General features: G+C 47.8%; 1 protein-coding gene across 2 annotated transcripts in view; it reads right to left on the reverse strand.

The window, feature by feature from the left end:
• Positions 1-6,586: 6,586 nt before the first annotated feature.
• Positions 6,587-27,213, reverse strand: part of LOC130517272 (netrin receptor UNC5D-like) — a 95,643-nt gene continuing 75,016 nt past the window's right edge. For both annotated transcript variants that reach the window (XM_057019045.1, XM_057019046.1), the window contains exons 7-18: positions 25,830-25,994; positions 25,573-25,605; positions 24,224-24,409; positions 21,895-22,044; positions 20,303-20,515; positions 19,665-19,749; positions 15,817-15,988; positions 12,520-12,750; positions 10,897-11,046; positions 9,780-9,944; positions 9,413-9,591; positions 6,587-7,552 (exon numbers count right to left, since the gene is read on the reverse strand). In XM_057019045.1, coding sequence (XP_056875025.1) covers positions 7,354-7,552; positions 9,413-9,591; positions 9,780-9,944; positions 10,897-11,046; positions 12,520-12,750; positions 15,817-15,988; positions 19,665-19,749; positions 20,303-20,515; positions 21,895-22,044; positions 24,224-24,409; positions 25,573-25,605; positions 25,830-25,994 — 1,928 coding nt within the window. In that variant the 3' untranslated portion in view covers positions 6,587-7,353. The remainder of the gene's footprint in view (positions 7,553-9,412; positions 9,592-9,779; positions 9,945-10,896; positions 11,047-12,519; positions 12,751-15,816; positions 15,989-19,664; positions 19,750-20,302; positions 20,516-21,894; positions 22,045-24,223; positions 24,410-25,572; positions 25,606-25,829; positions 25,995-27,213) is intronic.

Here is a 27,213-nt window from a genome sequence, read left to right on the forward strand (position 1 = left end):
TTCCAGTGCTGCAGCCTGCTGAAGTACTCTTGAGCAGATTGTGTTTTTTTTTTCTTCGCTACTTGTTCTACTTTGCTTCACTTTGGAGTCAAACTTCCTACGGTGATATTCCATTTCCCAACAGATGTGGAAGTGGGGTGCATTTTCTCGTGAGCGTTTAGCTTTCTCGGCGGCCTCCTAAACAACCTTGGCAGCGACCTTCTAGCGTTAAACGTGTGTAGAGAGGGACTGGGGCCAAGCCTGAAGGGCTCATTTGCGTTAATCCGTGTATCTGAACGTCTCTTTTCCACGATTTTTTCTACCGTCAGAGACTCTAAAAATCAACAATTGCCTTTATGATCAACCTCAGTTTGGCCTTTATGGTGGTTTTTTCTTCTTTTTTTTCTTTTTTTACAATAAATGCGTAGGCAGGAGGGCAGATGTGCCAAATAAAAGGCTTCTTGACAGGTTCTGTCCAGTTGTAATCTGGCTGTGACGGATCACAAGCGAGGAATGCGCTTTGTTGGAACCTTTGTGGTGACGTCACCAAGGCTTTGCGTGGCAGCACCTGGGCATGCCTCGCTGTGGGGGGGCCTTGTGAGCGCTGTGGCCTGATCAGTCACCTGACTGCTCTCTTTTCCTTTTTTTGAAAAGCCTCTTTTCGACACAAGGCAGACTTCAGTCAGCAGGCCCGTAAAGATTAGCTGCCCGGTGAACCGCGTCAACAGATCTGTGTTAGTGCGCGCCGAAAACAGGAATGCGTGGGCGTTGTAAATACTCTATGGAATGAATAAATAACAAGACGGATCTGTCCCGGTGCGCCGAGACGTGGAGACGGGGAGCTGTGTTTGCGCACGTGCGAGACGGGAGAAGTGGAAAAAGAGAAGCTAGCGGGAATTTGAGGACGTAACTTGGCAGCGCTGATGTTCGCAGCAGACCGCTACCAGCCACAAATGTACAGTAATTCAAAGCATGCGACGTGACGCCGTTCCCTGAGAGCTGGGCCTGCTCACACCCCCTCCCCTACACACACACACACACACACACTATGGAAAAGGGGCAAATGCACTTCATTCCATGTGATGCAATTATTCACAGTTCCATGGTAAATTTGGGCTGCAGCTAATCTCATAAGTAAATGGAACAGAGCAGCTTCTGGGGCGACTGCTGGTCCCGCTGAACGTTTAGACTTTTCCGGACCAGCCGGAGTGGAGGACTGGCCCGGCCCGGCTCGGCTCGGCTCGGCTCGCCAAAGGCCTGATGTTGTGCAGCGACGTGCGTTTCCACTGCAGAAATCTCTGCAGCAGATTCAGTGTTTTGTTTGTTTTTTGGAAACGTTGTGCACGGACGGAGCCAGAATCTGGGAATTAAAAAAAAAAAAAGGGGGGGGGGGGGGGATAAACGCGAGTGAAAGAAAACAAGGTTCCATCTTTTGTAGGTTAGTTCTCATGAGCTTCACATGACTCGCATTTAGTCCTTCTCTCGCCTGCCCTCCTCTTCTCTTAATCCCCCCTTCTCCCTCCCTTCCTCTGCCGCCCCCCCTCCATGCAGCACATAGACTTCCTGTGTGTCCTGGCCTGAATGGTATGCACATGGAGTGGGTGTCTGGGAGGCCTTTCATCCGGCATGGAAAAAAAAGAGAGAAGTCAAGAGAGAGGGGAAGAAAAAAAAGGAAAGTGAGAGAAGAGCGTCATCTTTAATCCGTCTGAGTCAGAGCAGTTGTCCAGAGGCGGGAGAGGTGGGGCGAATTAGACGGGTGAGAGGGCCCTGCCTGTGCCAGGGGTGCGTGTGTGTGTGTGTGTGTGTGTGTGTGTGTGTGTGTGTGTGTGTGTGTGTGTGTGTGTGAGAGAGAGAGAGAGAGGCCTGCTGGGAAACTCTGCAGCCCTCCTCCATGCCTTCCCGGGACAGGCGACATCCGGCCCGGACTCGTTCTGCCTGAGTGAAGACGATGAGGAAGAGCAGGTTAAATAGATCAGAAATTAACCGGAGGCCTGACTTTTACCGCCTGCTTGTGCATCAGACGCTGATTTCTGTGATTTAAAAAAAAGAAAGAAGAAGAAGTGGTGAACAGATGAGGATTCCTGCAGACCACCACCATCCCCCCCCCCCCCCCCCCCCCCCAACCCCCCTGCAGTTGCCGTTGTCAGACAGGGTGTAGCTGCCACCGAGGCCCGACGTGACCCAGCCGGGGGCCACACATGCGAGTCTCATGCCATGGAAGCAACCTATAATGGCGTGCGTGTGTGCGTGCCGAGCTCTATTAGCGTTACAGGAAAGCACACAGCGCCACCTGCTGTCTGGGATGGATCCCTTTCAGGAATCTAAATTGATTCTGAAGCAGGGAAATTCTGGAAATACTGGAGATTCTGGAACCCTGTGAATAGATGCTGAACTTTTTAAAAGGTTCTTGATGTCGACGAGCTTTGATAGAAAAACATGATCGTCTGTGTTTGAGGTTCTTATTTATCCTTCATTCTTGTTGTTTCCTGTGTCCTATTGCAGATTTGTTCCTCTCCCACTGTTCCACGCTTCCTCCCTTTGTTCCTTCCCTTCCAGGTTCGATTGTTCTGTCCCGTCCATGTTTGTCCCACCTGTGTCTTATTGTCTTGTCCTGCTCGGTCTGTGTACAGTGTTGAGCTCCGGGTTTGCTGGACGGTTGTTCGCCCCCCCGTCCCGTGCGTGTGTTTCCGTGCGTGTGTTTCCTGGTCCGACCGTTTCCTGCCTCGATCCGTGACCACCTGATGCTGAACCTTTAAAAAACAATCAACTTTTTATGAATGAATGTGGGAGAAAAGGAGAATTTGCCAGTTAACCTGTTTAAATGTATTCATATGTCACCGATTCCTATCCTGCTTTCTCACACTTGTACTAAAAAACACTGAAGCAAAGGTCACTAAACTGTCCAGTATGAGGGGAAAAGAGGGCTGGATCCAAAAAGAGGGAATAAAACATCCTTTAGCTCTTGGAAAGATTGTGACAGTGTTATTCCTGAAAGATAAAGTCAAGCTCAAAAGTTCGGTCAGTCTGGTCCAGGTCGACCCGGGAGACCACTTTCCTTCGTGAGAGCATTTTTCCTGCCCGGTAGGACAGAAAACCCGGCTGGACTTGTGGACTGGATCTGGACATGTGATTAGCATTGTGAATAAATGGGAATAAAAAGACTTTATGGGCAACAGGAGGAGTTTGGTAACATTTTAAACTTCAGTGTTTTAGCCACCTTCAAATTATCTGTTGTTTCATGTATTCTTATTTTACTTTTAGTTATTAACATGTTCAATAGTTCTTGTTTAAAACATTCAAATGCTCATATATATATATATATTAGTTTAAAATGATCAAATTCACTTGCTTTTCTTATGTTCTGTACTTCCCATTTCCGTATGGTTATTTATATGCTAATTCTCACAGATTTAACTGGCCGAGCGGCCTCGTAGAGGCGCCGATTCTGCTCCTGATCACTTCATTTCCAAGAAACCCACTTCTGGAAACGTCCATGCTGAAGGAGGAATAAAGTGGATACAGGTATAAAGTAGGTGCGTTTGCTGCATTTTTATTGAAACACAGACGACTATTTACAGGTTCAAAATAAAGAATAATTACAGGACAATGAGATTATCAACAGTGTTACAGTTGGCAGACTGACTGTCGCTCTTTTTTTAGCTTCCAACAATAAAAATAAAGATTCATATACCATGTCTGTCAGATACTTTGTATAAACAATATATTCAATGAAGCCTAAAACATTGATTCCAGCACATTTAGAAGGGAAACAGGGTCGAAACAGCAGCTGTTTCTGTTGAGGGGAAAAAACAACATAAGCAAAGCAATAAATCGCCACATGAAACTTTCAGCACTTCTGACCAACAAATCTGCTTTGCATTGTTTTCCGTTTTCTCCGATCGTGAAGATAACGTTTGGGAGGGATGCCATGGCAACTGGCTCGGAAAATGGCCGCCAGAGAAGCTTGAATTCAGGCGGAGAAAGTTCGGGAAAACAGTTGCATCCGGTTTTTGCTTTACACCCACATGCACAGTGAGAGGGGGGGGGGGGGGGGGGGGGGGGTAGACAGAGAGGGAGAGAGGGGTGAAGAGGGGGGAGGGGAGGGAGGTAGAGAGGGGGGGGGAGAGGAAGGTCTTCATCCTCAGGTGAAGACGGTCCTATTGGCAGTCAGCAGAGTCAATTACAGACACCCTCAGTGCACAGGTGAGCACAGCAGGCCTTTTAGATATGGTGCACAATAAAACCCCCCGTGTTCAGACAGTCGGAGGCACAGTTAGCCACCCCACACCCGTCCTGCACGTGACCGGCCCCATCGTGAGCAGGAGCCCTGGGTTCCATTTACGACGGCCGATATCTGCCGGGGTGTTTAAAGTCGACGGATTGGAAACAGGATCGTTTTGAAAACGCGTTGCCAAGAACATAAAAAAGGGCTGGATAATGCGCTCCAGAAAACATTCATGAGCTGGTATCAATCACAAAGGTGTCAACGTTTTCCACAGATGTGCCCCCCCCCCACCACCCCCACCATGTTCTGAGACTGGAACGTCAGCGTGGTCCTTCGGCCGCGTCGCGTCTCCGCTGAATGTTACAGCCTCTCTACATTCTGCTGCTCCCTCAGTTGCTCAGCCGACCGTCACATTTCATTTTCTCCCAACCGTAAAGAGGGTTTGTGGGGGGGGGGGGGGGGCTGGAGCACCTGTTTGTTTGCTCTCTTCACAAGGAATCCCATCTTTTTCTATACCTCTACTTAATCCAGAACAGCAGACAAATGCCTCTCGGGGCCCTCTGATCCCACAGCCGGCCCCTGCGCGCAGCTGGAATCTCTGACTTTCATGAATAAGTGATTTATCCTCTTTGCTCTCGATCCAGTAGAAGCGCCGACTGGTCGCGGCTCAGATGCAACTGCGGACGGAGGAGAAAGGTTCAGCACGCACGGCGGCGTGGGAGGTCATTCCCCGTGCTTCTGCAGAGCTGCGCGTCTGTGTGCGAGCGAGTGGGTAAAGATCCAAGAGTGGGACGCGCTGCTGCGAACAGGTCGGGCCTTTCAACAAGGGCAGCGGCTCTGCTGGCCAAGAACAACGCCGCTCGGTGCCCTCGACCCGACGGCTCCCTTGGAGGGGGGGACGTTAATGGAAAGAAGCTGTGGTCCCTGGGTGAAAGAGGACTGAGAGGACCGGATTCCCACATGATCTAACGGCCCGTGGACGATCCCGTTGACCCCCACGGCCGACTCACACCTCCGCCGGCCCCGGCGTCCTGGACACGCACCCCCGAGCAGCGACGCAGCAGCTGCGACCGGTTTGCCTGCCTGCGGTCTGTCTCCCTCCCACAGGGTCATTTTTCATCCACTACATACTGTGGAACAAAGATGGAGAAACCTGCGAAACGTTGCGAGTACATCGCTCTTTCTGAAGTATGAAGCACCCTGGGGTGGGGGGGGGGGAGGTGGGGGCAGCACACGTGAACAGATGCTCGGGGCGTGGTGGGAAAGCCATTTCTAACCAGAGGCCCAACGGGGCACCTGCAGGGCCGCCAGTACACACAAGAGCTTGTGAGGAATTCCTCACTCCTCCCAAAAAACTCTAAATTCCTCATTATTTTCAGATTTTCCGCACTGAAATCCGAGCATTCAGGACGGTGGTTCTGGGACTTTAAGGCACCGCAGCACCGTGGTTGATGCATCAACGTGGCGCCGGATCTATGCTTTCAAATCTGAACAGCCAATCAAACTCTTACATTTATGATCAGGGGTATTTTTTGGGGGGGTTTGGAAGAGTCCAAGTAAAATTTGCAGCTCCAAACCCAACGTTTAGGAGCTTCACAGAGCAAAAGACGGAGTTGGTCACGTGACTCCGAGGAGGTGAACGCATTCCGCCACTTGACCTTTTCACGGAACGACCTTTTCAGTCGGTAGCGAAGACTCGGTCCCAGCGTTCTTTGATCCGTATAAACGGGAGGACTAAAGCCTGGCAGACAGGAGAGAGCTTTGATTATATGACGGTCATGGAAAAGACACGGAAATAAAGGATTCCCAACAACCTCAACTGTCACGCGGAACACGTCTGCGGTCATCAGGAGCGTCGTCGTTTTTGACCCAGCGGCCTTTAGAGGTGTGAAACCAGCCAAAGCAGAAATGACAGAGCTGTAAAGCTCCGCAGGCCCAGTCTCATCTCTGCTGGGCTGCAGTCGGCATCCTGACGGAGGCTTTGGATCGTTCATTCTGGATCTGATTTGAAACTCACTGATTAGCTGCCTTATTACGCTCTCCATCATGTTTTTAGGAACAAGGAACTTATTTCCAGTGATGCTGAATCTCGCCAAACATGGGGGCACCAGAGAGCTTTCCTCTTCCTGATTTCTTCTCAAACACACACACACACACACACACACACACACACACGCGTAAAAAAGAGCTTTTACTGGTGTTCCAGTGACGCATGTTTGAGAGCAGCTCATGGCACTGCTCCCATTCTGTTCAGTGAGGGTGACGGGGAAAAAAGGGCCAGAACCAATAATGCACGCAGATATCTCAGGTTCCTGGGAATTGGACTTTGTACAGGCCTCCTTTTCAAGACAGGATCGTATTAAAGAGAGATTCCAGACAGAGTTCAGCACAAAGTCACTTTATTAGGTTTAGTCGCAGGTGGAGCAAAGAATAGGAGTGTTTTGTTTAAGTGATGGCTGCAGGCGAGCCACACATCCATCAGCTGTCTGAAGCCATGAGCCTCCATCACTCTGCAGCCCAGTCATTCTCCATCCAAAGAGCCCAGATGATCCGGAGGTGAAAGTCCTCCTCTTCTGCAGACCCGGGCGCTAACCTCAGCCTCCCCTTGCGTGTTTTTACAAAGCCGCACACCTTTACGCTCCTCTTTATTTTTATTCTTTTTAAATCTTAGACTGAGCAGCGTCAGGCGGGTCCAATAACTCTGAGACAATATTTGAGACACAGTGTGGTAAAGAAAGAAAACAACAGCGTAATGACGGAACACTAAACATTTCACCGGCCCGGGGGACTGTTTGAGGGCAAATGCCAACAGGTTTGATGCCGAGGTTGCAGCAGCAGCAGCAACTGTCTGTCTGTCTGTCCGTCTGTCTGAGTCCATCCTCCTCGACGGGTCCGGTGTCAGATGCTCGGGTGCTGGACAATTATGCACGTTTAGAACATTTAGTCCCTTCACATTTGTTCCCATGATTTTAGCTTCTCTTTTCCGTGTTTCCGTCTGTCGGAGTGCGCTATTTGGTTTAGCTGAGACGTTACCATAGTAACAGTCAAACACCGAGGCTCCTGCCGTCCTCTTCGCCCGTCCTCCTCATCGCCACTCTTCATGCAGTAAGGGTTTGCCTTTTGTCTGAATCTGTTCCGCTTGACCTGAACTACCCGAGATCTGAAAATTCGGAGTCCTGCTCGTCCCTGCTGTAGCTGAGCGCGGCGGTCCGGGAGGACTGGACTTTGCTGATTTCCTCAAGGGCACTCGCCAGAGAGTCCAGGTCCCCCGTGTCCTGGTGCTGGGCTTCCCACAGACTCAGAATCACCGATGATGGACTCTCCTGACATGCAAAGTAGCTCAGGTTCCTACGGGCCAGGAGAAATATTGGAGAATAAAGTGGATCAGTGTGAGTTCATTCATTACTGCTGAGCGTGCCTGGCATTGATTATGGGATGGAGACAAAGTTTGAAAAGACTTTCATGCAGCAGTTGGAAGCAAACCAACAGATTATAGGGGCTAATAATCAAAGTCTACATCCTCTACCTAGTACCACACAATAGTTTTGCTTATGACCAAATGTTCCAGTTTTTAATCCATGGAAGATCTTTGCCCCCTAAGTCCCCCAAGCACAAGCCAAATTAGTGTCGATCCTGATGACATTGCTGACTTCATCAGTGGCAACTTGGGGTAAATTACCCTTTAAAGGGGTCAATACTCTCATGTGTTACTGTTAAGGTTATATAATTATGTATAAAAGAAAATGAGTTATCTCTATTGTAGACAGCACGTATATAAAAACCTTTTTCATCAATGTTTTCATTCCAAGTTCCTTCCTTTGCTGTTATTAGAAATATCCGACAGAGGGCGCTGTTTCATTCAAATGACACGATCCCGCTTTCTTCTCCCTTCCATCTGTGCAGTGACAGTGCTCAACAAATACAGAACCATTTATAAAAACGTGTCTTCTGCCAATTAGCTGTTTGGCTTTAGACTTTTTTTAGCTAAATTATAAATCACTCAGCTCGGAATTGCTGTTCTGCTCACGATTCTCCAACTTGGAAACTGAGCGCTGATGTGACAGATGAATCTTCACGGCTCCATTATCGACTCCTGTGTACAGCCTGAGACATCTGTCCACGTCTGAGTGAACGGTGCGTTTGCGAGCAGACGGACGCCTGTTAGAGCATCAATCATCGAGCCGTATCGCTCGTTGTTGACCGTCAGGAGGCAGCAGGTCGCAGTCTGGAGTCATTAGAGCCACTGATGGCAGGAGGTGATCTCAGGATATGACGAGCTGTTTGTCAGCTCTGGCTGGAAGTGTGACGAGGTGACGTGAACAGAATTCAGGCTTTCCGAACCAGAATGTGAAGGTTATCCTCTACGACTTGTTCATTACGCACATAGCGGCTATAATCTGTCCCATCATGGCGAAGGGAATTCTATAGGAACAGTCTCAGTCAGTACTACAATGTTATTTATTACAACCTGAATAATAAACCCTTGAGGGGGAAAAACAACAAAAGGAGATGCACTCCAGTCAATTCTAAGCTGAAAGCTCTAGTTTTTCTGAGTAATTAACACTCGCATTCTTTTTTCTCTTTAATCCGGCTTTGAAAATGTATATTACACATCAAATACAGAAACTGCAGATGAAAGCCAAACACGACTGGATCCGAGCAGTTAATTGTCCTCTGAACTGAGGAAGATGTGGAACACGGCTTGTTTTGTGCTCTCCCCTTTGCTGTGCACTCCTCTCTCTGTAATTGTCTGAATTATTATGTATCTACATCGTCCCCAGCCCACACCAGCACTGACCGTGCGCAACCTTTGGTGGGGGCTGAAGGATGGAACCGCTGAAAAAGTGCAGCACTGACATTAATACAGGGGTTTTTTATTTGCTAGAGGCTGCGGGTCTCTCTGCGGGCCGGGACCTCGCTGTTTTCTGCAAAACGCCGCATTTTCTCTCCGGTAATTCTGACCACGCTGGCGTTAGCGGTTACCGTCTCCTCCGTCCGTGCACGTGTGTTTCAATCTATAATGAAATCAGCTGTGTGCTGCGCGACCGAGCGTCAGTCGTGAGATGGGATGAAGATTACGGCTGACGCAGCAGGGTATTTAAATAGTAAATAGCAAGCGTGCGTGTCTGCCCTTCAGTTATAACTCTGTAATAACAACACGGATATGTACGTCTGAGCTTGAACAGTGCGCGGTGATGTAACTCGTACCTATCGATGTGGAGCTTTTGAGCCAGGAGCTGCCAGTCCTTCCCTTTGGCATTTGCGGTGTCAAAGGTGGCGCTGATCCGCTGACGGATGGACAGGGGGATTTTAAAGGCCCTCGACCCTGTCTGAGAGGTGACGGTGCAGTCTGACTGGGAGAAAAATGGAACCACTGCCTTTTCATTCTAGCAGCAGCAAAAAAGGAAAAGAGGGAGAAAGTGAGCTGGAACCTGCAGCTATTAGGAATGAGGGCTTATCGAGACACTTTGGGATCTATATAGGCAAAGATCTTATAGACGCTCATTAAGCACAGTTGAAATCAAGAGTAATTCAGCTTGATAAAAGAAGCTAATTAGCCGCCGCTGCCGCTCACCTCCAGCACGGATGTATAGACCTGCAGTATCTGCTCCTCGCCTTTGACCTGTCGGACGCTGATCTTACAGGAGAGCTGCGAGGACGAGTGGCTGTATCTCTCCAAGAGAAAGGCACACTGCAGGGGGTGCCGGCTGCTGGCCCACACCTGAGAAAAGGAGAACTCCTGCAGAGCCAGGACAAATGGGAGATGGAGAACAAAGGAAATCAGACAGAGCGGGAACAAAGTCATTAAAAAAAGATTCATTGTGAGTATGACACCTTGTTGGCCAGTACCACCAGTAAAACCAACATTTAGAGATCCCGAGTTGAGAAAATATACCCACAAAGAGCTACAGAGGTGTCATAAATTAGGCAGTTTACTTAATGTTGTCTGGGAGAAATAATTAGCTTAAGTTAGCCCCCAGCGTGGCTACCTTAACGACGATCATTAGTTTCAAAACCGCTCCGTAACATTCTCAGATTTCACAGCAATCCAGCACTAAAGAGAACTTTTAAAAACCCATTTATTACTCCGAAACCCTTTTGCACATCCTGGAATCCTTAATATTCATTGAACACGCCGCACCTGTAAATGTTTAATCAGGGAGACAAACGCAATTATGGAATTAGGACAGAGTTACCTCAATTTACCCAGCACTCTTCTCTCACAAGGAGCCGCTCAACAGGCAAAGTTCCATTTTTTACAACTTAAGTGAAGGAGGGCAGGTAAAAAAACCCAAAAACAGGGTTTCAAGGATGAATCAGGAGTCAGAGGAGCAGTCTGAGAGAAGCTGGTTTGTATTCTGGAGGCGCTACGGTCAGATAACTCGGCTTAATCAGAGGTTATTGGTGGTCTAAACATCACAGGGCAGGACAGAACATGTGACATGTAACCCCCCGGCCAGAAATCTATGAGCTGTGCGTGCCTGGCTGGCAGCCATAATTAATATCACCACTGTGTATGTGGGGGTGAGATAGTGAGCATCAGTGGTCTCCTGCTGTGTCCTTGCTGCTGTCCTTTGGCTTTGATATGACCAAGTTAGAACCAGCAGAGGCGAATGTTGCGGTGATGGAAAAGGGGAATGTAAAATGGAGAGAAATGATATCAGCTGCACATTAGTGCTAAAGGTGCCGACCTGGCAGGTGGTGAAAGGCTTGATGCTCCAGAGCAACTGTGGGACGTCCTGGATGGACACCTGGAGGCTGAACGCGGTCCCCCTGAACAGCATGGTCTTGGGCTCCTCCAGCAGCCGCCCGTTCCTGCTGTGTTCGCCCACCGCCACCTCCTGGAGACAGACGGGGGGGGGGGGTTAGCAAGGATGTCGACAGAAACGCTTCTGTATGTATATTTTGATAAAAATGTCTGACAGAGTCTGTGTTTTCCAAGTCAAAGAGCACTTTTCTGCAAGTTCAGTGGGAGAAATGAACAAACCCTGCACACACACACACACACACACACACACACACACACACACACACACACACACACACACACACACACACAGGCTCCAGTAATTGTTTTCCTTGAGTTGGAAGCCTCGACTTTTATCAACTGGTGCTTTGCAGAAACTGTGACCGTGATGTAAGTGGAACAATAAAAGCCCAGTGGCATGTTGTGCATTCCCAAGCTTTTATTCCCCTTTAAAAACAAAAATGCATCCATGGTGATTGGCCTCGAAGCGTCCAACAGCTCCGATGAGCCAGTGCTACTCCACACACAGCGGAACAGAATGAGAGGGACGTCTCGGGCCAGTATTGCATTTTCCTGCCTGCGATGATATTTTTTTCATGGATCTACGGAAAACAATAACGCCTCTGTGTTGGTCGGGATATAACATTACGGCCCCGCGGCGGCTTCGTGGGGTTTTATATGCTCGCAGCTTATCTTTCCTCGCAGTGCGGAGCGAGGTTGGGGAAGCCACACGAGGCTGTTTCAAAGCTGATCAATTCTGGCTGGGAGCTCAGACGGGAAATTAATTGTCGTGAGAACCAAAAACACAGAAAAAGCCAACACAAGAACAAAAAGCACAATTCAGCAAAGAACGGCGCTTGACTGATGGAGGGGTGCAGCGCAGTGGCACAGAAATCTAATTTCTCATTCTCTGCATACGTTTCTGAGCTTAGGCTAATGGCCGTATGGGTCAGTAACCATGGCTACCTCGGTGAAGCTAAGTTCCGTGCCGTATCGTTTCCGTGCATCCAGTGCGGCAACACGTTTAATTAACAGACAGCAAATTAAATTACGCGCAGAGAGGCCAGAGAGGCAACCTTAGAGCATCTGTTGTCTTTGTAATTAAAAGCCTCCCTTTGTCTTCCCATCATCAAACATCTCCCATTGGTGATGTCGCTGAACCGGAAAAATGCAGCCGGCGTTTTTTCCTGGCACAACCAGGATCTGCACCACCAAACCTCCCAATCAAATTGCCCACGATTGTGTGGATGTTACAGTTTTCCCGCAGGGTTGCTGGTGTCCAGGCAGCCAGTCTGCAGCGGGATCTGCTGATTCCGACGTTCCCCTCGGCTCCGCTGCGACGTTGGCATTTGCATTTTTTTTAAGGAAAATGTCAGGACAGCTATTGAGTTAACTTGACTGCGATTGAGTTTGGCACGTCTCAGCATGAACAGTATGAATGTTAGAAGACTCCTTTAGCAGGACTTGGCCTCATGTTCACGAGACGATGATGTGCGCCGCAGTTGCTTGGTTTCCAAGTTGGAAACCCAACGAAATGTGCAACAAATTGGATAAAACGACAACATACCTGGAACGCATTCGGCGTGTCGTCCACGCAGTACACCCTGAGGCTGAAGCCCAGAGGGCTGCTGGGGTCCGGGCAGCCGAACACAGCCAGTCTTAACCTCTTGGCTGCATCCGGGTTCATCGGCGCCCCGAACAAGGCGTATCGGCCCGGATGCTCCAGCAGCAGGTGGCACCTGTTGGCCTCCAGTAAACAGTAGCAAGACGTGCTCTCCTCGTCCACTGACATCACTTCCTGTAGGGGGAACACCAGGAGGGAGGTGGTTCAAGTCAAGTAACAGTGGCAATCAAACAAAAGGTGGTGCAGACACCATTTCTGATGCTTTCTGCAGTTGTTTTGTCATGAGTCTATGCAAAAAATGTCTGGTTGTTGCTAAATTTCAGCGGTTTCTTCAAATGGGGCCCTTAATCGCTGACTTCCTGTTTCAGCGACATGAAGGGGAAGTCTGTACATACGCTCTCTAACATTAGGAAGAGTTTTAACTTGACTAAAACAACAATTCCAGCACTTTAATCCCACAAAGGATATGATTAATGTTGCTTTGTCAGTTTATCCAGTACAGATGCAGCGTATTTTGGTTGGGAGACCCTCTGGGGATCCTGCCACCTACTTTGAAGATGTCTGGATTTGAGGATTCAGCAGCCGGATCTCCACAGTAGATCTGAGCACGCTGAACCACAATTAACATTTCAATTATTACACAGACTTTTTCTGGGGCTGAGGGGGAGACAGACTTTCGGGGGCGATATGAGAAGATGCTTTGTAATGTGGAGTACAATTTTACCCTTTGACGTGCTAACGGCTGCTGCACAACCCACAAAGACAAATTCTGAGACTGAGATGAAGGAAAAGCTCATGTTTAAGCCAATAACATGAGAATGCTAAGCTTGATCCTTAATCTATTACTAATTTAACCTTGAGGTTAACAAAGTCAAATGGTCTCATCATATGGAGCGGCTGGGGGTGGTGGTGTGTGTGGGGGGGGGGGGGGTAGGACTGCAAACTCTCCATTGTAGGAAGACTCAGGAAGCACAAACTGTGCAAACCTGAATGTGAGCCAAATGAATAATCACACATCTCACTAAACAGATGGAGATACAGCAACACTGACAAAATGGATTAGCGGGGGTGCAGTCGCACCCGACAGCCAATGGCTCGTCATCTCGCGTTCAATCTGCAATAAATCAGCTATGAAACATAACTGTGACCTGAAGGTTCCCCCTGCATATGGTACGACTGCAGCATATAAGGGAATGCTGTGTAATTTAGTGGCCCATGGATTCTTAAACCTCCCCCATTAGCGCTGCAGCAGACATGAAGGATCTCCATGGCATAGCTCATCCCTGGCTGCCTGGCGGGGAGGGATGATGGAGTCAAACTCTAGCGGTACAAAAGTGCAAGCCTTAATGGGAATGGCACTGAGAGGCAGATGGAGCAAGGAGGAAAGAAAGGAAGACGGAGAGGGAGAAAGACCTCCATCTTCCATTATATTACTAATTCGAGAGATTAGGTTTGGAGAGAGCATCCGTCCTAAGATAAAGAGCTCATTATTTCACACTGACAGAGACGGGTCATGGAGAAAATCTCTTCTTGGTTCCCCGAACCTCTCCGCCTCTCCGGCTCCTCTATTCTCCACGTCTGGAATGGCACGGCGCTGCCATCAGCGATAGGCCTTTTGATAGCCTCCCTTTTGTGCAACATAGCTGCTGGCAAATTACATCTGTGTAAATGTCACACGGAGCGAGAGGACCGGGCCGGGGCAGATCCACGGGCGCTCCAAGGTCACGCAAACTCGCCGGCCGCGGGGTCGCGCTGCCAAGATGAGGTCCCAAAAGCTTTTTGATGAGGTTAGTTAAACATTAAAAGGCAACGCAGCTATGTCCTTTGCTGCGAAAACAGATCCAGGGTGTTTGGATGGAAGTGGGATGTCTTAGCAAGGCTCTACTGGGCAGGGCTGAGGGACCTTCAGAGGTGTGATTTGACTGGGAGAACTACAGCAACAATGGAAGCGCTGGGGTTATATTGTATTTATAGACATAATGTCTTGAATCTTTTAACAGTATATGTGATTATATAAAGATGCCACAGGTTTTCCATCTAACAACAGCTGTTTTCAAGGTTTGGACCTCTTTCCTGGTGTGAATCATCACTATTTTAGTCATTTTCGACAGAAAAATCTGTCTCAGTTCCCTCACACACTGTTGGAGAATAGTTCCCATATTGTTGCCAATTAAAATGTATAGAAATGCAGTGTTTTAGTCGAGCAGCACCTGGCCTTAATCTCGTTCCTCCTTTCAGAAAGGAGGATATTAAACCTATTTCATTCATTAAAATGCACCACTGGCTATATTCTTAAGACCCAAATTCAATAATCTGCAGCCCTCATGTACGCTGTGTGTGAAATAATGAAAATCTGGGCTTTAATAGGATCTGCAGTGTATCTGAAACACACTATTGAAACCCAAAGAGGGGGCAGTGAAGGTGACAAGTCCGGGTGTTGCTGGGGGAGTATATGATCCACTGCTTAATGCGCATTTTATTAGGTGTGGATGGGGCTCATATTAATGGAGATATAATCTATTGGTCTCTCCAGGAATGATTATACAGTGATGCTGCAAACATCGCTAAAGCTATTTAAGAAAACAACATTTCGTGCAGCCCTTTGCAGCTGTCTTGCAGGAACGGGAGCTGAATTTGAAATATATCAAATAAACACTGATCACAGCCTGAGGTACTGGACAGATGGACAGCTTATTATTGACTGCAATCCAGTGGAAGCACAATTATAAGGACAAGATAACATTAGAACTGCAGCGAACTGAACGGAGCTGCAGAACTTTCAATGTAGATTTTTTTACAGTGGGTTTTTTATAGCACAGACTGCCTTTTAAACCATAGCCAACATAAGAAGAATACATAATACCAACATAGCTATGTTTGCCTTTTGACCATCATGCAAATGGGACTTGCTGAGTTTATGAACAGCAGCAATTCAGAAATCACAGACACATGAAATTTCAATGAGGAAGCGGCATCATTTGCATTGGTCTCACATTTCCTCTGACAGGATGTACGACAGAATGAGGTAGAGCTTGAAAGGCTGCGTCTTATGCAGACTGATGAATCTGAGCTGGCAACCCTGAAATCGGCTCCGCACTTGCATGACTACATCGCAGGATGAAATTTTTTCATCAAAGTGAGTCGCTGCGGTTTCATCGCTGCGTATTGATATTCCTGCTGCTGGTTAAATTGTGCCTTGAGATGCTGTGTCAGTGTTGGGCCGGGAGTTAAGTGGCTCACCTCCCACTTGTTGTCCTGGGCTTGCCGCTTCAGTCGAATCGTCCAATTATCGGCGGCGACCTCTGCACAATGGGCTACGGTCATGGCTATCGGACAGGACAGGTCGAGGCCCGGCGGGCCGTACGTTACTGCGGGGCTCAGAAAGATCTCCGACTCCTCATCCGACACAGCGCTGTGCACACAGAGGTAGAGAACATGTTAAATATCCTCCAGGTATCAAACATTTTCTCTGCAGTGCAGCACACACACACACACACACACACACACAGGCAGGTGCTCCCCAGCACCTGAACCGTAGCGAGAAATGCAGATGGCGGCGTTTGAACCACGCCCGCGAACAAAGCAAACTTCTAATGAATCAATCTCTGACTGGTTGACACAGAGACAGATAGCAGGAGATTAAAGCGCCACAGCTAATGGGCAGAGGGGTGAGGGAGGACAGGCTTCAGCACACAGCATGTAGGCTTCACAGGTCGATGGAGCTTATGAAGCCTGCTCTGGCCAGCCTGGTGACAGATTAGCTGGGCCAAGCCGCTCCTGGCCAAAGGCCCAATCTTGGCTGGAAGCCCCGAAGACTGGGAGCAATCAATGGGACCACCATCAGTCATGCAGCTGGCCCACTTGGACACCTCAAACACACACACACACGCACCCACACACACACACTCAAGCGCGGGCGACAGTTTCGGTGTTGTCGAAGTGTCGCTGAGGTTTTCTCGTCGCCATTTATAGAAACGCTGCAGCGGCAAACCTCTGACACGCAGGGACAGATGCAGAAAGGTGGCGGGTAAACACGTGCAGATCAAGAGAAAATAACAGCAGAGGTATCACGTTGCATGAAAGGTTGCATTCAGAAGCACTGAATATCAAGTAGCTGTGCCCCAGTTGTGCACCAAACTATCGCTCTGCACAGATTTTAGGATGAGACTTTAATAAGCCAAATCCTAGTATAAGCACATCTTCATTACTCAATACTAAAAAAGTATTGAAAGCTTGTGTGTTGTGCTGTTGAGCTTGTTTGGCTCCACTTAACAAAGAAACCTTTTTCCTAATTAAATTGTTTCCATTAAACAGTTGAAAAGAGGTCAGAATCCAGTGTCTAGAACTAAATCTATATATCGCGACAGGCCTGTAGCTGCACTTTTGTGCTAATCAGCTGCAGATGTGCAACAAACCAAGGTTACCTGCTGCTAAGACTTTGGTAATTAAAAGGCTTTCCTGTGAGCAAAGATTAAATGCAGTTATTTAGCATCCGGGATGCTGTTTATGAGAACAAAGAAGATATTACACTCGGATGAAGGTTACAGTATAGACAGTAAACAGGGATTACTCTTTAAATGGGCAGTACAACACGCTGCTTTCCTTTCCCACGTCCATTATCATAAAAAAGTGTTCTGACATTGATGTTTAAGCCTGTGTTTACATATGTGCACGGCCAGAAATGTGATCTGAATTTAGTTAAAGCACCTTCTTTCAGAATAAATGGCAATTTGGAGTCAAAACACCAGAGAAAAGGGGTTTAAACCCAGCTGCAGACAGACTGAAAAGTGTGCAATTCAGAGGTTAAATAAAGAAGCAAGGACACAAAAAGAGACAGGTCACCAGGACGATCAACCAGAGACACAAGAGGAATGTAAGCTTCCAAAAAACCCGAGACATTAACCCGGAAAAACCATTCAACACGCCGCAGTGCAGAATAATGAACCGCAAAAACAAAACTCTGCAAAGCGACTCTCTTCTTGCGTAGCATGGTGGTTTGTGCTCACAGAATTAAAGAATTACATTAAATAATCCTCTTTCCTGAAACAATCTCCCTGTTACTGCATTTTTAATCCACCAAATGCCATGTGAGAGGCTTCAGTGTGGATGAACGTCCATTAAAAGAACACCCACAAAGGCAAATCACCAGTGCTGCTCAACAACTAGACAACGTTCTTATTGGAAAAATACTCTTGTTGCTCTACATGTTCCCGCATTAATAACTGTTTTACCATCATTTCTCATTTTCCAGTAAATATTCCCACCATACTCCACGGCAACAACAAAAATATGCTCCCAAATGAGCTCGAAAATGAATCTAGAACGAAAAAAAAGGATAATTTTTGACTAAATTCCTTCCCACCCACGAGACTTGTTTTAAAAAAGTCTTCATGGTGCAAAAAAACGACTTTTAATTAAAAGTCAGTATTTTACACAACTTTGCTGTTTTGCTACAACTCCCCTCAGTGCTGTTTTTAGCCGGAGTGGCGGGTGGCTACATTAGCTGCAAAATACTAACAGCAGACACACAAAACAACTGGGGAATATACACAGGAGTGTTTACAGCCAAAGATTTCCCTCCGGTGTTAGCGGAGACACACATTCGCTTGGCGGCCAAAATTGCTGACTTATGTTCCAATAATGACGCTGATGCTGTTTTAACCGCTCAAAAAGATTAAGTAAAAAAAGACGAGTCAAAAGAGAAACTATCAGTGGCTGCTGAGGAGGATTAGTTGGTCCTAATAAGACAGGGATCAACATATTTTGAAGAATCTAAGTATATATGTGAGTCTACGAGTACGTCCTTGCTAACTGAAGGGCCGCCACAGGTGTATTGAGTCACAACTTATAATCCCCACCCTGAACTGTCCACTGTTTCCTGCCGTGCTGGAGGATATCGCACACAAAGCGACCTCGCGATGCCCAGAGGACGAACGAGGGAGCCGCTGCGAACACCTGAAACCAAGCCGGAGCCGATCGATCCCCATTCTCCGCAGAGGAAGGCATCGTCTTATGTAGATGGATGAGGCCTGAATGGGAAGAAAGGATCCAATTTCTCTCGTAGACTCTACGGGTGTCAGAAGATAGGCTTTGACTGACAGCTCAACGGTGCGCCGCTCCTGCCGCGTCTTAAACGACAGCCAGAAAAGTAAACAGCACTGGGCTTATCAGAGCAAAGCAGGAGCTTTGGGGGGGAGCAGCTTGGCACAATTGGGAGAGACTTTAGGTGGGCGAGGGGGGGGGCAAAAATCATCCCACTGACAGAGCTCTGAGCCAAAGCCTAGAAGTGACCTTTGATCTGTATCTTTGACCAAATGACTGTAGGCACTCAGGCAGGGTGGGTGGGGTGACATGACATTTGAATTTCAGATGACTCTAAATGTCACTTTTGATCCCGCCGTGGACGTCGAAGCTGAAATTCGCGTCTTTGCGGCGTTTCACACTCTAACGCGCTGATGCTGTCTGCTGCGAATCAAGAACGTGTCCAAAACCTGACTGGCCGTCAGATAGCTTTTCAGCCTGCGTTACAAAGAAGTCAAAGGCATTAGGCAACTCTTCAAACGGTTCTTATCTTTCCTGCCGTTTTCCCCTCGAGTGATAGCTTTGTGGAAATCCAGACAGCAAAAGGCAAAGGAATAGGATTGCCGCTAGGCGACGGCCGCGCTGACGTATATCCCAGTATATCACCTTCCGCTGATCGGAAAACCAAATCGATATCAATCACGGCGACCTGACACCGCTCCAGCCCGTCCCAGTGGACAGAGATATTGTCCCCAAACACACAGTCAAGGGTTGTGTTGTAGCTCCACTGGAACAGTTGCTTAAGGCAGTAACACAATCCATCTCCAGCTGTCGGTGGTTGTGTGGCGCGCGCGTCCTCCCCCGCGGTTTCTATGAGACGAGCTATGATCCCATGCTGGGCGCCGGTACCGTACGCAGACTGGAGACGCGCCGTGTGGGGCAATGTGCGCGCACGTCGGCATCAAACGGGGGAGACAAAGTTGCTGAAAGAAGGACGGCGGTTGCTGTAGGACGAGCTGCAAGATTAAAGCAGATCAGACAGAGTCGCCGCAGCGAGAGCCCCTCACCTGCTGTCCTCCTGGTTGATGATCATGTACATCTCCCAGGTAGTGTCTTCCGCGATGCCCCCATGAGGCACCAGCAGACTGATACCTGCGGAGAGGGGAGGGATGCAAAGCGCCGTCAGCACACGTGCCTGCAAAACACACGCTCGCGCGCGCACCTGCCCGGCTGTCAGGTGGCTTTACTGAGACGCTGACAGGAGGAGGAGTGACGGCCTCGGAAAGAGGAGACGGAAGCAAATCCCAAAGGCCTTAAGAGGGATCAGCGCTGCTGGAGGTCCCATCAGACGCGCGTGCGCGCGAGCCTCTTCTTAGGAAAACACACAAGCGCTCGCTCAATATTTTATTGTGTAATAAACAATTGCTGTCAATCTACACTGTGGAAGATAGACCCCCCCCCCCCCAGGAGCGCTGATGAATGTAGGCCACAGGGAAGAGCTGGAGCTCGTGCATCAGAGTACTTACACGACATTTTCGAGGGCACGTCCCCTCCGCATATTTTAAGGTGCTTCGAATATGAAAGACGGCTTGAGAAATTAGTCAGAAAATTTGCCTGTTCTGGATTTTTTTTTTACTGACAAAGTGGAATTTTTCCAGACAGACAGCATTTCCGCTGCAGACTGCTCTTTTCCGACTGTGCTCACCTGTGTTGGGCACCACCAGCCTCCCCCCGGCACGTCCAAACACGGCGGTAGCGTTCTGCACCTGTCTGCTGGGAGTGAAAGAGGCCTGGGGAGCGAAGAGGGTTTTGCCTCGTCTGCCGAGCGTCGCCCCCACCGCTCTGTAATCCGGAGCCAGGCCCCTCGGAAATGTCTGGGGGTGGGATGGGACGCGATACTCTGCCCTTTCTGCAGTCCCTAGAGAGTCAACGGAAGGACTTTGGTGTGGACAAACAACCTTATACCAGCAAGAGACAAAGACACTGACGCGCTGCTGCCCTCTTTTGATCCCTTCTGTCGCTGTACAGTGCACGGAACGTATCAAACCCAAAATACATTTAAGATAAAATTTTATAAAACCTTACATGACCTTATGTGACATAATGTTGATGGTTTTACAGAAAAAGAGAGTTTCTGAAGTTCAAGCCACATTTTTGGACACAAACGCCTGTCACATTTGCCACCGTCAAAAAAAATCTCTTGGTGTTTAATGTTCTGGTCCGGAGGTGTCCTGATCTTTCAAGACCATTAAATGACTGATGGAACCGCAAATTCTGCTCTCAAGCAGAAAATATCAAAGGAGAATTTCATATCGGTTTGTGATCTAAAGCTGAAGCACAGCTGGATCATGCGATTGGACGATGATACAAATGGACTGTAAACTGCTGTGACAAGAGCAGCTCATGCTTGAAAAGGCTTCGGTGTGGCTGGATTATAACAAATCCCCAGGGAAAAGGGGTCCAAAAAGTCCACTGCTGGCAAATGATGAACTATAGTTACTGCCACCGTGTTGAAGGAAAGCTGATTATTGAGAACGCAGGCTGCTAATGTTAGCATTTTATACCAAATGTGGACTACAAATGCAGCAAACTCCTCAAAAACATAAAACTTCAATGCACTTTGATTCAATACGCAATATAGTTAAATTTTACCTGCTGCCATGCAAATGAGACAGAAACAGGTGGAAAGGAGCAGCAGATCCTGCCCAAACTGTCAGACGGGCTCCCGTAGGACGACAAATTTGACTTGACTTGAAGAGGGCCAAACATCCACAAGTGGGGTCTGGGCTCCCAGCCTGGTGCTGGACCATTAGAATGAACAGATCTGTAATCGGTGTCCCGTTCCCTTCACAGACGAGAGCGGGTTCACACGGAGCCCGTGTGACAGCTGCCTGAGAGTCTGGAGACGTTCTGCTGCCTGCGACACCCTCCATGACGGGTTTGGCTGTGGCTCAGAAGAGCCCGCTGTGCTGTTAGGCACTTGGACCAGAGCCCCGGTACCACTGTCAGACCATATGCTGGAGTAGTGGACCTTCCTTCTGGTGCACGACATCACCAGACCCAGACATCGTGGGGGGGGGGAATCCAGGCTGACCCGTCACAACACATTGTAATCAGATTACATCGTGTAATCAGTAATGATTTTCAGCGCTGGAGATCTGGGTAATTATATTGTCACTGAGCAACACACATCGTTTGGAATACTTTCAGAATAAAAGCACGCTTGTCATGTTTCTGTTAACTCTGCAACTGTTGCCAGCCTCGGCCGACTCCCCTGGGTGTAGGCTGCTGTCTGACCTTTGACCTGCAGGTCGGGCAGCGGGTCGAGCAGCGAGTGCTCGGCCATCAGCTCCTTGTCGATGGAGTCCTGGAAACACATGGGGCTGGTGTAGGTGCGCGACACCGTCAGATCGGGCTGCATGGATGGATTAATGAGCAGGGGGTTCGCTGGAAGACACACAAAGCAGCGCGAGCGCTCGGCTGTCAACAGTCGGACACCTCTCACCAACGTGCACATTTCTGCAGTCTGACACCTTTAATGAAACTGGCACCATTAACAATATCAACTAAAACCCTGAGGGGCCGCAGGAAGAGTGAAGTTTTACAACTGCGACTAGACTGGTATCTCAATTACAAGAGACAAATGGCAAACGGCGAAGGACGGGCGCGCTAATGTGTTTTCATTTGACATCCCAGTGATTTAGGGAAATCTCTGGCATTAATCTGAAACACTGCCACTGAATCACACTGGATTTATGACGCTCTCGTTTCTCTTTCAATAACATATGGCGTTGGTGTAAATATTACATTGTTTTGAGCTGGAATGGATGCGCCAACTTCCAGCACCATACGCATGAATCACGACACCCGGAGGAGGGAGAGTTATTATAATAGCTTTATTATTTATAAGGGGATTATGCAAGATGAATCTGTTTATTATAAAGAAAAATTCGGAGACTAATGCCTGGCTGACAGAGTTGTAGCCAGCACGAGACGACAACAGGATGCACGGGCCGAGCAAACAGTCTGATTCCTCTTAATGAGCGCAGAAATGTCCGCTGCCGATCGCTCCTGCTGGAAATTCAGCGCGATGTTGTCAGGGCGACTCTTGCGAGCGGGGGAAAGATGATTGTGACTCTCGCCACGCGCTGCAGGCAGCAGAATGGAAGCAGGGTTTGATTCTGCCGAGGTTTGGATGTCGTCGCCAGGGTGCAAGGTCCCTGATTAAAGCTACCTCGGTCTACTGCCGTGGAATCAAATTTAACTTTATTATATCCCGCTGAGAGCTGTTGCTATGACAACCCACAATGCCAGCCTTGTGAAATTACGCCCCGCTACTCTACTGAGCTGCGGTATTTTTGTGTTTTGAGACAACAAATGCAACGTTCCGGAGTCAGGTGGAGGGTAAAAAAAAACCATAAATTACTTTTTTAATTTCAGAGTGATGAATAATTAAGTGCTGTTTTGTTTTTTCTAATTTTGTTGTAGGAAAAATAAAACCAAAGACGCTGAGGAAGCCATATGCTGCTCCGAACGGCCACGTTTATTCAACGCGGTGCTGAGAAAGTCTTAGCAATAAAGAATTCAAATGGAAATTTAGTTTGGACTGTAAAAAGTGCTTGTCACCACAAGATTTCAGCAAACATTTATTGCTCCAGGCACACTGATGTTTGCCACAAAGCAATAAATGCTCGGGGTGTTATACATTAGGCCTCGGTTTGTGTGTTATTGTTCATTTAGTGCACAAAAGCAGAGACAGCAACAATTGTAGGGCTCAAATAAATAAAAAAAACAATAAATTCCCCTTACGGAGCTTTAATAATGGATGTTGCTACATCACAATATTTAAAAAAATATCAATGCATAATTTATTTGTACAAGAATATGCATATATAAATGAAAAGTTTGGTGTTTTGCAGCTTAAATGACAAAACAGAGCTATTAATATGAGAACGAGCCATTCAAAGATCTTCATAACCAAAAGCTTCCCTCATCAGAACCCTTGTGTTTTAAATAGAACCTTTTATTCGTCCACTAATGTGCGGCTGAGTGAATAATGAGTGAAATGAGTGAAATGATACGCAAATTAAATGAGGTGTAAACCTGGAGAACTGTGTTGCCTCGATGATTCTCCTTTTCCTAATAATTTTAATAATCCAATCTGGATTTTTAGCGCTGTTCAATATCCATACAGGTGCTTATTAAGTAATCTATGGCTCATGGTGTGGAATCGAGTGAGCGAAAGGAACAGGGGACAGAGCAAGTATAAATTACTAAAAAGAAACTCAATGCAAAACAAAAAAAAATGGAGGTGGAGTGCAGATTGAATAAAAATGGACAACAGCAGAGCTCCCCAAACAGCAGCTTTGATGGCTCTCCGGTGGCCGACGGCAGTTGGAAAATAAACCCCTCCAGTCCCCAATCATTTTAGACAGCTCTTTAAAAACTGGCACGATAATAACATTTTCTTTCCAGAGATGAATTCGCTCATTATGGAGAGTTCAATCTGATCCCTTTTGAGTTTTGATTGGGAGCTGCCAAAGGAAACCTTTTCAAATGAAGTTTTCAGAGGCCAGATCAGCCATTTTGGATGGAAACCCTCAACCCTCCGCAGTGCCTGGCTCACCTTGACGAGAGGTCTTGAAACTGAAGGACTGGAAGCCACCAGTGAGGGCAGAGGAGTCGATGACATCAACGCCGTACTCGCTCTGGCTCCTTCGATACAGGGTGACAGCGATGATGAGAAGCACGACCGTCACCACGCCTGCAGCCAGTCCTGAGTACAAGGCCACGTCGCTGCTGCCCTCCACACCTTGAAAAGGGAGTGAGAGACACACGCGCACAGATTTGTGAGGTACTTTCCCGGCTCTGCTGAATGAACGCCTAATTGGGGAGCTGGGAGGCATTTTCTGCTGCACTTAACTAAAAAGCTGCGGCACTAAAAAGCGTCAGCTGAATTCGAGTGGTGAAAGTTTTCCACGAGGCAGCTCTACCTTGAATTGGGGCTAACGCTTTAGCTGCCTTTTTGTTTTCTGATAGTCGTCTCCTGCTGCCTCCTGATGCACAGCTTCATTGTTTCATCCTGGATTGTTAAAGCTGCTAATGAGCAACCTCGGAAGGAAGGAGATTATAATCAACCCAGCACCTGATTGTCATTTCAAACACCGCTCAGCTCTGGTGTTGCAGGCATTCTGCGTACCGCCGGGATAACGTGACAAAACCAATTCATTAAATTAGCTCATCGCCTGCGATTATGCTCTATCTGGTCCCACAAGTATTGCCGTGTCCAACTCCACAAAGGAAAAAGAATGAGTGGGAAATAAAAGGGTTTGCGAGCCTATTCTTAAAAGATAATGAGATCTGCACTGAAACAGGGCAGCCTGGAAAAAAAAAGCCTCCAAGAAGCCTGAAGCTCAAACGAGGAGGAATTGGCGAAATATGCAAAACGGCATTAAAAGCTACAGTTGCAGGTTAATTGAGGGCTTGAGAAGCTTTGCCCCCCCCAATTCCTGCCAACAAAATTACAGAACTGTGCTGTAGGACAAGTAGGGAGAACATGTGCTGGAGCTTAGGAGGAATCAGATGGATTTTTTTTCTTTTTACTCGACAGCAGCGATAAAATTCACCGCAGTAAAAGCGAGATAAAACGTTAAAGATGCTATACTGTACAGGATTCTTGAGGAAGCGAGCACGGGAGGAATCACGGCCAGTTATTTTTTTGTGTGGGCGCGGCAGGGAGATTTATTCCTTTTATAGCGTGGCTACTCTCCAGCCATCACAATATGGTGTTTTCTATATTATGGCAATAAAAGTTGTCCTGGGTGAATAAATCACTGACCTGCCAGCTGACTGCGCATATACCATAATACATAGATATAAACTGAAGGGAAGAATTAAGCCCGTAATTCTACTGTAAACACAAGGACCTACAAAGCACCATATAGATGGTGTATATACACAACCACACACACTCACCCTGTGGTTTGGCATCATGAAGCAGTTTTTTATCTGCAAAGACAGAAAAGTTAAAGTTTTACATTTAATCACTCAACATTTATCCTCAGACGTCACATCTTTTTGTGCGCCGCGTGTCACAGGCGAGGCGAGGGACGATGAAGATGGATGAGGGTGGCGGTAATGAGCGCCGTGTCGACGCTGATCCCGATACGAGCTCACGTTGCTAACGAGCGCGGGCACGGTCGGTAAACACGCGGCGAACGACTGGTACCCACTCTGCGTGCACAGGCCGCCCGTGCAGTTGTCCGTGGCCAGCGCCACCCCGTCGCACAGACGTCCGCCGTGTTTGGGTTCGGGGGCTGTGCACTCTCTGCTGCGCTGCCTCTCGCACTCGGGCGTGCACGCCGACCACTCGCCCCACTCGCTCCAGCTGCCGTCCACTGAAGAGGGCACAGACAGACAGATGTGTTACCAAACACAGGTCAAAGATGGTTACAAAGATTCTCTAAAGCCTCATTTTATGGATCTTTTGTTAATTGTATTTCAGTTAGTTTTGCTGGAGGTGGTGGGGGCTGTTCCAGCAGAAATAGACCACTGTAGGCAGGTAAACCAGTTAGTCACACCTAGGTGCAGCTTTAAACCTCCAAACAACCTAATGTACATGTCTTTATACCGTGAAGAAGTACTAAGGCAAACGAAGAAGTACTAAGGGAAATTATGCAAACTCCAGACTGCGCGTGAGCTGAAGGAAAGGGCTGGAACGTCATGATAAAACAGTTTCAAAGCAAAAGCTGCAACACTATCTGCATAAAAACGCTTTCCTCCTCGTTGAGGGGCACCCAGGCACTTTTTATGCCACACTCTATCAAGCCACCAGTCCACCTCCAGATGCTCGTTTCTTCCTGTTAATCTGAGCACAAACGCGTCCCGTTTATGTTGGACCTCCGATAGGAGGGCGGGAGGAACCCTTTTCAAGTTGAGCAAAATGAGATAATGTTGGAGGTGCGCAACCTCCCCCTGCTATTTTCTCCTTCTAGACCTCATGGGCATTTTCTGTGAAGTGGTTGCAATCACAAATTTGGGCTTAACTGGGGGGAAAATGCTTGAGAATAGATTCCGCAGACGCTTCGATAAGTGGTACCCCTCTGCTGTTTGCCAGACGCACTTTCTGTCATTTGTTCTGTTTCTCTTTATCCCTTTCTCTCACCCCGTTGTCTGTTTCCCATCAGTTTTCTATTCATTTACCATTTAATTAAACGTCACACTTAGGGGCCCAAATCATTGTTTGTATTAGCGCTGCAGACCTGCCGCGCGTTCACATTTAATTTCACTGAGTGGAGAGCTCTGCGGCTTCAAAACTTTCAGCCGTTTCTGCCTTCCAAACGGATGAAATTCGAAACGTGCTTCACTTTTATAGCCAACAGTAATTGCTGCAAGGCCGAGAACAACATTTATGCATTTATTTATAAAGCAGGTTGCTGCTGAGAGAGGAATTCATTGTTTTCTAGCTCAAAGTTAGTTAAATCCACCTGAAAATCTTCCCTGGCTTAGCTACGCAGAACTGCTGGATGGCGAGAAAGCCACTCAGAAGCTTAGCAACAAAGATATGTTGTGTTGTGTTTGATTCCAGATCCTACTTTTGATCAGGTGAGGTGATGA

This window comes from Takifugu flavidus, chromosome 20 (assembly GCF_003711565.1).
Source record: "Takifugu flavidus isolate HTHZ2018 chromosome 20, ASM371156v2, whole genome shotgun sequence".
Lineage (NCBI taxonomy): Eukaryota > Metazoa > Chordata > Actinopteri > Tetraodontiformes > Tetraodontidae > Takifugu > Takifugu flavidus.